The 15,221-nt window shown below is 41.4% G+C and overlaps 1 protein-coding gene across 2 annotated transcripts in view; it reads left to right on the plus strand.

The window, feature by feature from the left end:
* The window catches only part of PDE6A (phosphodiesterase 6A), a 147,180-nt gene extending 132,214 nt beyond the window's left edge, over window positions 1-14,966 (plus strand). Inside the window, exons 14-22 of one of the 2 annotated variants that reach the window (XM_044277463.1) lie at window positions 570-679; window positions 2,741-2,828; window positions 5,668-5,768; window positions 7,594-7,701; window positions 8,758-8,821; window positions 11,061-11,135; window positions 12,324-12,407; window positions 14,148-14,304; window positions 14,881-14,966. In XM_044277463.1, the coding sequence (XP_044133398.1) occupies window positions 570-679; window positions 2,741-2,828; window positions 5,668-5,768; window positions 7,594-7,701; window positions 8,758-8,821; window positions 11,061-11,135; window positions 12,324-12,407; window positions 14,148-14,304; window positions 14,881-14,966 (873 nt within the window). The remainder of the gene's footprint in view (window positions 1-569; window positions 680-2,740; window positions 2,829-5,667; window positions 5,769-7,593; window positions 7,702-8,757; window positions 8,822-11,060; window positions 11,136-12,323; window positions 12,408-14,147; window positions 14,305-14,880) is intronic. The other variant, XM_044277464.1, reaches the window with a different exon arrangement.
* The last annotated feature ends 255 nt before the right edge of the window (window positions 14,967-15,221 follow it).

Below are 15,221 nucleotides of genomic sequence, written 5' to 3' on the forward strand. Positions count from 1 at the left end.
TCATTTAACCCCTTAGATGTGCCCAAGATGCCATGTTTTTAATCACCTTGCTGCCTGAAAAAAATAAGAAATGATCAAAGACATGGATCAAAGATAACTCCAATCCTGATCATTTAATCCCTTAGATGCTGTGATCAATAGCAACCATGGCATCTGAGTAGTTAGACAAAGAGAATGGGCTCCCACTGTTCTCCAATCAAAGCCCCTGCTACAAAACCGTGGGGCTCTGATCCATTGCTATGACAGCCTTTGGAAGGCTTCTAGGACTTTCTCAGCAATCCTCCTGCAGAGCCGTGCCCAAAGCATGGCCTGATAGGCAGCTAGTGAAAATCCCATAGACTGCAAAAGTATTCTATAGTGGACAGTCAGATCTCAGGTTTGTTTTTTTGATAGGCAGAGCAGCAGACATGACTATTCTGCCCCCTCAGGGACAACACAATTCCGAGGGAACAGGGCCATGATGCCAGTGAAAACAGTCTACGCTGCATTACACCCAAATAACTATAACCATTTAAGCCCAGCTTCACTTCTTCTTCAGTTGGGTATGGCTTTCTATTTCTCTTTTTTAGACAGGAAACTTAAAACGTTATTATACAGATCTGGAGGCCATGGCAATGGTGACTGCTGCATTCTGCCATGATATTGACCATCGAGGTACTAATAACCTGTACCAGATGAAGTAAGTTTACTTAGACACTATTTACACATTTCTGCTGTAATGTAATATAAATTGGACATTTCTTTAGAACTGTTATATTTTGATTGACGCTTGCCTAGGATGCAGCCACATGTAATGAAAAGGGGAGGGGCTATTTTCCGAGAAACTATGGTATATATTAATTGCATAAGTATGCATTTTTCTGCTGCTCAGATTCAATTCTCACCAATCGGTGCCACTATATTCCCTGTAGAGAATAAATCATTACTATTACTTCATGCTTTCTGCCTGAAAGAAAAACAAAACACTGCATTAGAGAATAGGGATCCGGTGGGCCCCAGCAATCTCTGGCTTTGCCGGATGTGGTAATTCCAGAAGTCTGTTCCTCTGCCAGACTACCAGAATACCAGAAGGCAGATGTGAACCTAGCCTTATGGACGTACTTTTTACTACTGGACGTGAGCTATTTCTCAAATGCCTGGGCATTTTAAGGTGAAAGGCTAAGGTTAAAGGGGTTGGCCACTTTCTGCTACTGTTGACAAATGTGCTTATGAGATGATTATATGGTGCTTACTAATACAGCCTTTGTTAAAATGCTGTGCCTTTTTCTATATTTTATAAGATATGCACCATTGTTTGCCAAGTTTTTTGTGCTGTCCATAAAATGGCTGCTGATGGAGGGTCATGTGACCAGGCAAATCACAGTCTCCTTTATTCAAACACACTGCACCTGCACTGTACTCCCAACAGAGCAAGTGCAGATGGCAGGTACAGTTTATTTGAATGGAGGAGACATCAGGGTTAGGTGATTTTCCTGGATGACCAGCAGCCATTTTATGGACAGGATCTCTATGTAGTCAACACAAAAGACTTGGCTAACAAGGCAGCATACTTTAAGAAATATAGAAAATGGTGCAGAATATAAACAAAGACTGTATTAGTAAGTATTATATAATCATCTTACAAACACGTTGGTCAACAGTAACTGCAAAGTGGCCAACCCCTTTAAGTTCCAGATTGCATTACAGACATATTGTGGGCATTGAGTGGAACATTGTCGTACCATTATATAGGTTATGTAACAGTGGCTGCTGTGAGCCGCTGTTCTCGTGCTTACCGTCGCGGTCCCGGGCCCCGTGTTCAGTGGTGATCTGCTGCCAGTATTTCCTTTCAGCCTTGGCCACAGCATGGTTGCTGCTTGCTTCCTACAGCATTTCCTTAAGGGCCAGCGTGTGTCACTTCCTGTATTTCATGGGTTGGATCATTTGACCTCACCAACCAATCCTAGCCCTCCTGCACATATATAAGTGGCTCGGCGCCCTTCCCAAATATCTCAGTGTCAAGGTCCTTGTGTCCTGCTAAGGTTCCTGATATCCGCTTGTGTTCCTGAATCGTACTTGTATTCCTGGACTCTGCTACCTGTTTGATCCCTTCCTGCTTGCCTAGACTCTCCTGTTGCCGATCCCGGTTTGCCTGACCTGTACCTGTGCTGCCTGCCCTGACCTATTGCCTATCTGACTTCACCTCTGCCTCATCCTTCAGTCTTGCACTGTTGCTCCTGGTTAGGATTCAGCCTGCTGACAACGCCTGTAGCTCTGGTACCTTTCTCAGGTACCTCCTGGTCTGCCTGGACCAGAGGCCTCGTGTGCCTATACTCCTCAAGAGGTAGCGACCTGGTGTTCACCTCGGGAATCCCCACCATCAAGGGTACTGTAAAGATCAAGGGGTTCACTTAGACAACGTCCTTAGAGGAGGTAGGACATGTGGCACAGTGGGTTCACACCCACTGGTTCGTGACAGGTTATTTTCACCAGTTTAGCTGGAGAAAAGGAACAAAGATGTGAAGAAAAATATATTGGGTATTCATGTTATTAGATGCTTACTAGGGAACAAATGCTCTATGGATGGTGTTCATATGTAGTATTGGTTCAAAACTTTGGTAGATGGGGAATGATGTTTAGTGTTACACACCAATGCATAATGTTGTGTGGACTGGGCATAACATTTGCCATAAGATCATTTTTCATTCCTCATCTAATGGATTAGTATGTAAACTAAGGCTTTAATTGCTGTTCTTTTCAGATCAGGACATCCACTAGCAAAGCTCCACGGTTCATCTATCCTAGAAAGGCATCATTTAGAATTCAGCAAAACACTACTTAAAGATGAGGTAATATTGAATAAATATCTGATACTACCTGACGATACTCAGTAAGTATTAGTCAGATAAACAAAAATGACCCAGGATATCCCCAGGGCAGGTAAGGAACAATGCCCACCCTTGGTAGCCACAGGGGATATACCTAAAGTGTAACTCGGTAAAAGCTCCCGAGTGAAACAGCAGAAACAAATGAAAAGAGAGCTCATATTACCAAAAAATATATAAATTTTATTATCATATATTTAAAATAACAAAAAGAGATAAATAAATGCATGGGATGCCGTGAAACAAGGTGATGAGGGCTGAGAAAAAGCAGAGTGCCACCCTGGGAAGAAAGGTACACACGGAATGAACATAAAAAGATCAAAGTACAATCATGTCTAACATGGGAAAGAAGAATCCTGGGTACAGTGCCCAACCCATGGAAAGAATATGTGAATAGTAAAATACAATATTAGGTAGAGCAAGGTCAGCTCCTGCATCCCCACTGGATAAAGTTGCAGAAGTAAGTAGCATGAGGGACAAAGTGTGAGTAGACACAAATGACCACAAGACCAGCGGGGGGCAGGGTGAACCAGAGCTCACCTGAGAAGACCGTGTGCAAGAAGACCCAGGGTGGCGCTACCCCAACGCGCGTTTCGGCGTACCTTCGTCAGGACCCCCTGACGAAGGTACGCCGAAACGCGCGTTGGGGTAGCGCCACCCTGGGTCTTCTTGCACACGGTCTTCTCAGGTGAGCTCTGGTTCACCCTGCCCCCCGCTGGTCTTGTGGTCATTTGTGTCTACTCACACTTTGTCCCTCATGCTACTTACTTCTGCAACTTTATCCAGTGGGGATGCAGGAGCTGACCTTGCTCTACCTAATATTGTATTTTACTATTCACATATTCTTTCCATGGGTTGGGCACTGTACCCAGGATTCTTCTTTCCCATGTTAGACATGATTGTACTTTGATCTTTTTATGTTCATTCCGTGTGTACCTTTCTTCCCAGGGTGGCGCTCTGCTTTTTCTCCGCCCTCATCACCTTGTTTCACGGCATCCCATGCATTTATTTATCTCTTTTTGTTATTTTAAATATATGATAATAAAATTTATATATTTTTTGGTAATATGAGCTCTCTTTTCATTTGTTTCTGCTACCTGACGATACTGTAGACCCTCAAGAACAAGTTTTCCATGAATAGATAACATTTACAGTTTATCATTGAATGCTAAACCATCTAAGATTACAAAATTTGGCCTAGTTTGGTTACTTCTAAGCTTGTGTAAATAATTTTTAGGAGCCCACAGAATTATGTTTTACCCACACTGCCATAAATACATCAATGAAAGTGTCCCATCTTCCAATTAGCTGCTGTCCATGTATGGGTTCTAGTGTCCCTTCACATCCATATGTTTTGTTAGGCTGCATTCACATGAAAGTGAAAAAACGCCTAATAGAAATTGATAAACTGTCATGGCCATTTTGCATCAATTTTTCGTCTATTTATTTGCTTTTTATGACAGTTTGGAACCTGGATTTCATAGGCTTTTTTTTAAATCCCAACCCCTACAGTGCCCTCAGTATATGTGATGCCCCTATAGTGCCTTCTGGACATCCAATGCACCCCATAGTACCCCCATTGTTAAGAATTTGCCTCATAGAGTCCACCCCAGTATGAGTAATGGCCATCATAGTGCCCTCCAGTATGAAAAATGGATCCTAGAGTGCCTCCCAGTATAGGTAGTGGCCAAAATAGTGCCCCCCAGTATAAGTAATGGCCGCCCTCAGTACTTCCCCAGTATAAGTACAGTAATGACCCCCATTGTGCTCCAAGTGTAGGTAATGGCCCCTTTTGTGCCACTAGTAAAAGTAATTGACCCTAGTGCCTCAATATGTATGTTACTCCAGTTGTGCCACCACTACCAGTTCCTCTAGTAGTGCCAAAAATGTAAAAATCGAATCAACTCATACACTTGCTCTGCACTGACACTGACACCAGGACCTGATGCTTCTTGAATCATGAAAGGCCCATTTTTGGCACAGTGTACCCGTTTTCTAATGCCCATTAGTCAGATGCACTCGACTAACTCAACACATTGATTTCAATGGGTCTGTATGGCTGTGAAAAAGAGCCAAAAAAGGACATATCCTATATTTTGATGGCTGCTGTTTACTGGTAGTTAAAAAAAAAACATCAATGTGAATAGCCCTATAAACTTTAATTGGTCCATTTTTCACTGTCCTGTGAATGAGCCGTTAAGGTATATAGACCTTATAAAAGTTTTGAATTTGCTTGGAATCATCTATATGTGTCATAGCAGACAAACAGTGACAGTCTCAGGCAGACTTGAGACCAACATGTATTAGTAGGGAAAATGTATGATCAGGCATGACTTTCCCAGCAAGGACAGCTGATCACTAGGGGTAAGTGTAACCAGACCCATGAGGATCAGGTGATCAGGGGTTGTCTTTGTAAGACCCATTTGACCAATTTAATCATCCTAGTTATAGTGAGGAACAGAAGTATTTGAACACCCTGCGATTTTGCAAATTCTCCCACTTAGAAATCATGGAGGGGTCTGAAATTCACATTGTAGGTGCATTCCCACTATGAGATACAGAATAAAAAAATTAAAAACTACAAGAAGTGTGGATGTAGCTCTAGACTGTAATAAAGTGCAAATTAATTTATACAAGTTGAGTTTTATGAATTTAAAGTATTAAATGATATTCAAAGATGAACATACAATTTACCACCAGCTATGTCCTTCTATTATGAGACTATCATGGCTATACAGTATGCTTACCTTCTTTATTTTCTCTTTCCATGATATCCCTCTAATGCCTGGTGTCTTGTTCATAGACAATAAACATCTACCAAAACCTCAACAGGAGACAATATGATCATGCCATCCATATGATGGATATTGCAATTATCGCAACAGACCTGGCTTTGTATTTCAAGTAAGCATGCATCAGCTTTTCTTCTTTAAGTAGGAAGATAATGTAATAGCAGTGTTCATTATTTTTCCCATACAGTTAGTAACATTTATACTGTGTATGCTAAGTTTCCCCCCCCCCCAAAAAAAAAGTCAGTTTGTTTAACCGGGCCATTTAACAATGTTTACACTGATGACCTATCCTCAGTATCTGATCGGTGGGGGTCCGACACCTGGGCCCCCCATCGATCAGCTGTTTGAGCGCCGCGGCCTTCTCTCTGCTTTTCCTAGGCCAAGTGATGACATGTTCATGTGTCACATGGCCTAGGAGCAGCTTAGCCCCAATCAAGTGAAATGGATAGGTCATCAGTTAAAAAATCATGGAAAACCCTTTTAAGGCCCTTTACAGAGATAGATGATTGGCCAAATGAACATTTGTAAGAGCATTCATTCCCGATCATTGGCCAGTATACACAGGGCTGTGATCAGCTGACAAATCAGCAAACACTGACTGGTTCTTTTATGCATGTAAAGAAAGGCTCGCTGGTTTGTAGCACATGTAAACAGGGGGTGTTACCAACATGGTGTAAAGTGTATGAGGGACAAACGATCCTAATAACGATCATTCATGGAGCCGACCTTCCCCCCTCCTCCTGCCCACGACTAGCGGATTTCTTTCATGTTACACATAGGAAAGAAACCCGCCAGTCTCATCTCATTGCCCTGTCAGTACTGTAAAAGCCCAGAAGTGGCAGTCCGCCGTGTACACATGTATATGCCCAAACAGTTGCTCAGAGCAGATACAGTACCAATGATTGCTCAATGTAAATTGGTGCTTGTTTTGAGCAGAAAAATCTGCAGTGTAAAAGGATCCATGAGTTGCTATTATTAGACTGGATGGTTTTCAGACCTTAACGCTCGATACCAATAACTGACCAGTATAATGGTGTTGCCGATAAGTTGATAAATAAGTAAACACTGATTTTTCATCGAATTTGCATGTTTCATCCAGTTGTAAGATGCACAATTATTGGCAGCACATCTTCCTGTGTAATGTGCTGCCGATAATCATTAGAAATGAATGGGGGGAAAATGACTGCAGCAGAAATCATTCCTCTTCTATTAACTTTGAATGGAAGAGGCCAATAATAGGCCAATGCAATCAAGTACTTCTCCTCCTCCTATGGTAACTGGGCTTCCCCAATGCCCCGGGCATGTACAAAACTGCACCTTAGGCTACATGCACACGACCGTATGTGTTTTGCGGTCCGCAAATTGCGGATCCGCAAAAAAAAGGATGACGTTCCGTATGGCATCCGTTTTTTTTTTGCCTATCCTTGTCTGCAAACTAGAAAAAAATAGGACATGCACTATTTTTTTTGCGGAGCAATGGAACGGACATACTGATGCGGACAGCACACGGTGTGACGGTGTGCTGTCCGTGTTTTTTGCGGACCCATTGAAATGAATGGGTCTGCATCCTATCCGCCAAAAAAACGGATCGGACATGGAAACAAAATACGGTTGTGTGCATGAGGCCTAAGCAAGAGAAAGCTAACACCACCTTACACACATATGATACAGGCAACAAGGTGGCAGTATATTGAAAACAGTCCCACAAGAACTTGTCCCTTTTGTGTGAACCTGTAGGGAACAAAGCATAGCAGGAACAAGTGATTCCCACAAGTGACAATAATTATTGCTTGATAACTAGAAAAAAAATAATTTGAATATGGATATAGCAGTTAATGGAATAACTTCAAATCCATGTAACAAAATGTTTTCATTGGTATTCACTTGATGTGGAAAGTGCAGAATATCTTGAATGCTTTTCTCCTTTTTTCATACAGGAAGAGGGCTATGTTCCAGAAGATAGTAGATCAGTCTAAAACATATGAAAGTGAGCAAGTGTGGACAGAGTATATGATGCTGGAACAGACCCGCAAAGAAATTGTCATGTATGTTACATGAACACCACCAACTTATGGTTTGTTGTATGTAGGATCTATCTATGGTTAGAAAGGTATGGTTATGTTTTGGGGTATTTCTCAGGATTAGGGTCCATTCACACGTCCATAGTGCATTGCGGATCCGCAATACACCCGACCAGCACCCCCATAGAAATGCCTATTCTTGTCAGCAATTGCGGACGAGAATAGGACATGCCCAATTTTTTTCTGGAGCTGCGGACCAGAAGACCGGGGCTGCGCTCCGGAAATGCAGATGCGGAGAGCACATAGTGTGCTCTCGGCATCCATTCCGTGCCCATAGAGAATGAGTGGGTCTGCACAAGGGTGCGGACAACACTTGCGGATGTGTGAATGGAGCCTAAGAGGACTGGATTTTGGCGGTATACTTATTTTGAAACTGATTTTGGAGGTGATAGAACGATTTGGATATCTGATATCCTAAGGATACGTCATCAGTATTAAAGGAGTTTTCTGAGATTCTGAATTTAGTAACCTATCCTCAGGAAAGGTCATCAATATCAGATGGGTGGGGGTCGCTGTTGTTTGAAGAGGCCATGGCGCTGCTGTGAGGGCTGCTCTTCCTAGGCCAGGGAACTCACATTTATTGGGCTCATAGCCTAGGCGCATCTCAGTTCTATTCAAGTGAATGGGGCCAAGCTGCAATACCAAGCACAGCTGCTATTCATTGGTTGATTGGTGTGGTTTGTAAGCTGCAAGGAATCGCGGCGATCACCAGAACACCATGGCCTCCTCAAACAGCTGACTGGTGGGGGTCCGACCCCAACCTATCTGATATTGATGGCCTATATGGAATAAAAACCCCTTTAAAGTCCTGGAATACCACTTTAACGATGATGTCAATACCAGTGACTGATGGGTCCAGTTCAATAAATATACCATGCACTATAATGAGATCTGTAAAGTAAGTCATATTTTTCAGTAATGATGTGCAGTAGGATAATATACAATCACGTTGCCAGTCTAGTGAAAATATGAGTATAGGGAATATTGTTCATACAATAAAGCAGCACTTTATTTTTTTAGGGCAATGATGATGACTGCATGTGACCTATCAGCCATTGCAAAACCCTGGGAGATCCAGAGCAAGGTATGCTGACCCAATCCTTGAAAAAATGCTGAGCCACTGTTAATAAAATGGAAAATGTTGTTGAGCGTACAACCTTCTCCTCATGTAATTTATAGGGGAACTCTAGAGAAAGTGATATTTTGATAAATGTCAGAAGATCAGTGACCACCACTGTATTCCCCTGCTCAGAGAGCTCTGTTCTTGAATTTAGATCACTTTAGTTGCAGGTAGTCATGCAATATTGAAGGATTTCCTTTTTTCAATATAAGCTGCATAACATTTAAAATCATGTCATATGTTCCTTATCAGCAGTCAGAAATTGGCATTTTGGAGCATGTGCAGTGACCTGCCAGGAGCTGGAGGGCACAATGGGAGTGGTAGCGGTTTTGGCTGTCACAGTCAATCACAGCAGCAGACCTCACAATGTTGCTTCCTAGAGCCATGCAGTGAAAGGAGGGGGCATCCTTTCTTACCTCGGAGCACACTCTGATTCTGGGATGCCTGATTGTAGCTGGGGTGCCCGTGATGTTAGGTGTCTGGATGGGTGCAAGGTAGGACATGTAGAGTGCAATGGGCAGTATTTGGTGCAGGAGTCAGAAAACCAGGCCAGAGTTAGAAGAATAAACATTCAAAATGGGAGTAATAGTACATCCAATTATAGCAAAACACAGTTCTGAGTGTTCACAGTGCAATTCTATCAAAGCAGTGTATTGATTTAGACAAGAATGGGAGTAATTGTCCTTTTTTCTCTCTATCTTGCTAAAGGCTCTAGACTCTCTGACCGGTAACTGTAATATGGCAATTATGGCTGTATTGTCAACTGTGGGACACAGATATTTAGATGCATGTCTGGCCAAGATGTGGTTAAGTGATGGATGTCTTAACTGTAATCCCTCACAAGTAACAAAGTATGTTTAGCTGTAGCCACATCTTATATTGTTGACTCATATGCTTGGTCATACAGATTCCAAGTTCTCTTTCTCTCTCCTTCTTACTGTAGCAGAAGCAGCATGTTTCACAGTGATCTGTTAGTCTCCTAAGGCCTAAGGAGGAGTACATGGACTTGCTTCATTCCTCCTCACTCACTCATTTTAAACTCTCCAAAGGTTAAGTATGGGGTCAGCCCACATACCTAATCTCCTACTAAGATTATGGCAGGGTTTGTTAACCCTGGTTTGCCATCCATACACACTATTCACGGTGTACTACATAACATGGTAATATAATAATTTACCAATGATTTAAGAACAAACTTGTGCTATTGCTAACAAAATGTCAAAAGTGAGGAGACAGACCTTATTGGGTCATTATCCAAAACTTTTGACATGTCTTAGTGACATGTCAGAAGCTTTGAATGGTGGGATTCCATACTGAAATAAAGAGACGCCAGTGCTCAGCTGAGTTGGCTGAATGAGGCTGTTTTACATTGCCTGATGTTCGGGCAGTGCGAGCGGCAATGGATGATAACACATCCACCAGTGCTGGTTTGCACCGGCCTGATTACATAGGCTGATACAAACTGAATGTGAGACATTCCTCCCTCATTCCGTTCTGTTAATTGTCAGCAGCACATGCCTGACATGATTACACAGGGGAATGTACTTTGCAATCATCCTGATGAAAAATGCCCTTCAGCCGACAAACGAGTATTTGCATTATACGGGTCAATTATTGGCATGGAGAATTCCTATGAATGCTTGTTCCCAATATTTAGACAAAATATTGTGGTCTAAAATGGCCCTTAAGGTCCTTTTACATGGACCAGTATATTGGGCAATTATCAAAAATGAATTAAATGCTTCTGATAATTGCCTGATCGTCAATGGAGAAGAGGTCTGCATTTACGTGCAGCAAACATCTCCATTCTATGGATGGGGACAAGGGACTGCTGGAGTGGTTGTTTTTCCCCATAAAAATAATTGTTCCTATGCAGCAGATCCTTGTTTGTGCAGTATGATCCGCTGCGCAGAAATGATGATTTTTGGCGCTGGCTGAATGACAGGATCACCCAACGAACAAGCAGTGATCGCCGGCATCTTTTATACAGGCCAATTATTGAAAAAAAGCATTTTCAAAGGCTCATACCTGATATAATTAGCTTGATTATTGGTCTGTTTAAAATGACCTTTAGGCTCTGATCAACTTATCAGTGGAAATAAATGTAGAGCTATACGGTATATTACATGAATGTGTGGTAGTCAATATATGAACCAAAGGTGCTATACATTTACTGGATCATCCCTTTTACGTTAACTTGCAGGTTGCATTATTGGTTGCCGCTGAGTTTTGGGAACAAGGTGACCTGGAAAGAACTGTACTGCAACAAAACCCTATTGTAAGTTACACAGTACTAACTGAAGAATTGTGAGATCATGTCTGAATGAGGTCTAGTGAAACAAATGACTGCATTGTTATTACCCCAATTAGATCACTGTTTGTGTACCAAGCTCCAGATACAACATAAATGACTTACGGGCATTTTACATGGGCTGATTATTGGACCACTTATTAGAAACCAAAATTCATATCAATTGTTGTTTCCAATAACTGCCCTGTATATTTGTGCCGTTAATCACCCAATGAATGAGTAAATGCTCATTCATCGGGCATCTTTTATGAGGCACCCAAAATAATTTTTTCCTGCCCAGAAACAGTGAATCTGTATGTGGACAACCAATAGCAGTAGCAATTGCCTATACCCATACAACAAAAGGGTTGGTAGTGAAGGTGGAGCAATCAAGCACTTAAGAAAACAAATTAAAGTTCAGTACAATTTTTTCCTAACAAAACTAAAGTAGAAAAAATATTCAAGAAAGTATGAAAAAAAATGTCCTATATATCATGAAAAAATTTAAAACAATGTAAAAATGATGCCTGTATGTTGTGATCATCGGAAAGCTGGTGTTGTTTTTGCTTATATGCTATGCTGTTATATTTCATTACATTTTTGCCATTAACATGGATTTTTGCCATTAACATGGAATTAATGTTGGGGAGACCTTTTTCAAAGGCAAAAAAGTCTTAATTTTTTTTAAAATGAGTTTTCAGGTACTTAGATATCAATGACCTATCCTCAGGATATGTCACCAAACCAATATCAGATTTGTGGGAGTCCAATACCCACTGATCTCCTGTTTCTGCCAGCCACTGGTGCTGGCTATCATGATGGGGCACCGCAACAATCAAGTGCAGGAGTTGAGCTGCAGTACCCCAGTGCAGGAAACTAGCCGGTGACTACAGTCTCCAATGGCAGTAGCAATTGCTCATTTTCATACAGTGAAGTTGTTCGCTGCATGTAAATGCAGTGGAGCAATCAGGCAATTATGAGGAACCAACGGTTCACTGAAATTCGGGGCAAATAATGGAATGCAGACTCAAGCAAACCTAACTTAAAAAATTCCACCCATGTTCTATCGACTGCTACCATCTGGAGAGTATGCAATGGGCAATATAACATAGAGAGCGCATTTATTTCACAGACCAGATTTTAGTTAAAAGCATAACAAATATTGTTTTCTTATAGCCAATGATGGACAGGAACAAAGCAGATGAGCTGCCTAAGCTGCAGTGTGGTTTTATTGATTTTGTATGCACCTTTGTATATAAGGTAAGTTATCCCTATGTATACATTTAGAGTGATTAAATTATCATCAGAAATAATTTATTAATTTATGAAAATTATGAACTTTATTACATATGTATTGTAAAATAATACTACTTTGTTATGTGGTTAGGTAGACAACGGGCACTTAAATGAAATCTGCCAGCATCCCATAGTGTTAAAGTGATGCTGATCCATTGATGTAAATATTATTTTCATACTCCCCCATACTCCCCCACAGTTTGCACAAAAATGTGTACCTGATGTGCACCCACCCAAGGCTCTGGCTGGGCTTCTGTCACTCAAGGAAACTGGGTGTGGATCGGCGCTATGAATGTGCATCCTGCACATGCGGTTCATTGAGACGACTATTTAGGGCTTCACCTCACGCACAAATTACCAGATTACAGTGGGGGACCCTTAATCGGCCTTTTTATACTGTTTCCTTTTTAGCAAAAGTTCATGCAAGAATTTTTTTTTTTCGAGGTGTTAGGGCTTGGTTCGTTATAGCTACTCTTTTAATATCTTGAAAAATAATGTATAACAATTATGAGTAATTTACAATATTTTTATAGATTTAATTGTTAGTATTAAAATATGAAAATGTGGTGTTTACGAGAATGACAAAAAAGAGGGTTATAATTAATATTGTTATTGTATTGCTATGCATTCGTCCTGTATGAATGTATTCACATTGCAGAAATACAGAGAACATCTAGTGCTTACATTTATTAATGGACTCTCATTGCCCTGTTTTGACATCAGGCTGTAGCTACAGGTGGAAGGCTGGATGCTGTCTATAGGGGCAGTGCAAGAGCTTTAATACCATTCCACTCTGGGTTGAGGACAGTCATCAAAGAATAAATAAAAAATGTATCCCAGTCCTTCCTCCTTTAAAGGGAACCTATCAGCTCCCAAAACCATCCCAAGGCACCAGCAGTACCTGCGTGTAGCCAGCAGTGTGTTTCTGATGATTCCTTTCTTCCTGAAGGCAGATGCAGCAAAAGTACTGAAAACGTTTTATCCCCTGCCGGCGCGCTTCTCCATACATGATTGAAGTCAAGGGGGAAGCGGCCTCCTTGCTTCAAGTCACGGTAACTACGCCCCCTTCCTTGTCCCTTCGCTGTGACTGACAGCTGGCAGTTCAGCTGGCTTTGCCGAACTCTCTTCATAAGCGCTGTCAGTCAGAGTGAAGGGCCAAGGAAGGTGGCGTGGTTACCGTGACTTGAAGCAAGGAGGCCGCTGCCCCCTTGACTTCAAGCATGTGTGGAGAGGCGCGCCGGGCAGGGGATAAAACAATGTTTTCAGTACTTTTGCTGCATCTGCCTTCAAGAAGAAAGGCATCATCAGAAATAAAATGCTGGCTCCACGCAGGTACTGCTGGCGGCTTGGGATGGTTTTGGGAGGTGACAGGTTTCCTTTAATCTTGTGCTAACCTTTTGATCCTATTATCACTGAGTAAAGAAATCCTATCTGTGTGTCTCAAGAACTTAGCTATGTCTCTCCTCCTCATGATTCTGTGGCTAGCTATAAGGTAGCTGGCTGGAGCAGCAGCCTCCATGCTGTGACCTGTTTACAGTAGGACAAAAAGATTGGTAAAAAGGACCTTTCACCACTCCTGTCAGCTTTAGTAAATAATTAAATTAACCATAAAATGACAATTCTGGACGTATATTCTTATGACTCTATAGTCATAAAAATATCTCAGAAAACCCCTTTAATAGATTGTTCTTTGTCCTGCTCCAGGAGTTTTCAAGATTCCATCCTGAGATACAACCAATGTATGACAGGATTCTCAACAACAAAAAGGAATGGAAGGCATTGGCTGATGAATATGATGCAAAAATGAAAGCTCTAGAAGAGGAGAAGCAGAAGAAAGAAGGCAACCAGCCTGCAAAGCAAGGTAGGGGTATAATAGGGCGAGACTATTATTCTTATTAATCAAAGCAAAATGATACTACTAGTGGCCATTCTTGTCTATATAGGAATCAAAAATTCATGTACCAGGTTACAGAAATTCTTGAACTTCTTAGTATAAGAGTGAAATCACATCTGATAGAATTGTTCCTGAAATTTTCAATTCTATATATTTGAATGGAGTTCTTTGGCACTAAGCATATGGGTTTCTGCTAAACCCTTTTCTGCAACAAAGTCTTCCACGTGTGCAGGGTTAGACTGGCCCACCAGAGTTCCAGAGGATGATCCAATGGGCCCAGGCTGTAACACTATAGTGGGCCCCAAAGGTCCAGGAGAAAAAAAACATTTGGCTGCCTTTGGTGTCAATCACTTGCCATTGGAGTCTATTTTTATTTGTAATTCAGCCTATTAGACATGATTGATGATATGTGTTGGGCCTCAGAATAATTTCCTCTTGTGAGCCCAAGTAGCCCCAGTCCGATACCACTCATGTGAATTCAGAGAATATACTTAATAATCTACTGCTTCTTTATTTCCTCATGGTTTCTTCTTATCTCCACAGGCCCTGCAGTGACAGGGAAAGAAAATGGAGGAAACATCCCAGTAGCTGACCAAGCACCTCAGTCAAAAAGCTGTTCTATCTTATGAGACTGTAAATATTTTTTTTTCTTTTTCTTTTTCATTTTCCAGGTAGATAATGTATTATGTTATATGATTATCATCTAGCTCCATTACCATTTTTTTATGTTATTTCTGCCCCACGTTTATGGACATGTTTTGTAGTTTACATAACTATGGATATACGTCATTCTTGTTGGCTGAATGAAAGACGAAGCTGCAATCAGAACAGTGCTCCACATATACAAACCGGAATGTTGGCTACTAGTCATTATCGGTTTGGCA

The sequence above is a fragment of the Bufo gargarizans genome, chromosome 2, assembly GCF_014858855.1.
Source record: "Bufo gargarizans isolate SCDJY-AF-19 chromosome 2, ASM1485885v1, whole genome shotgun sequence".
Taxonomy (NCBI): Eukaryota; Metazoa; Chordata; class Amphibia; order Anura; family Bufonidae; genus Bufo; species Bufo gargarizans.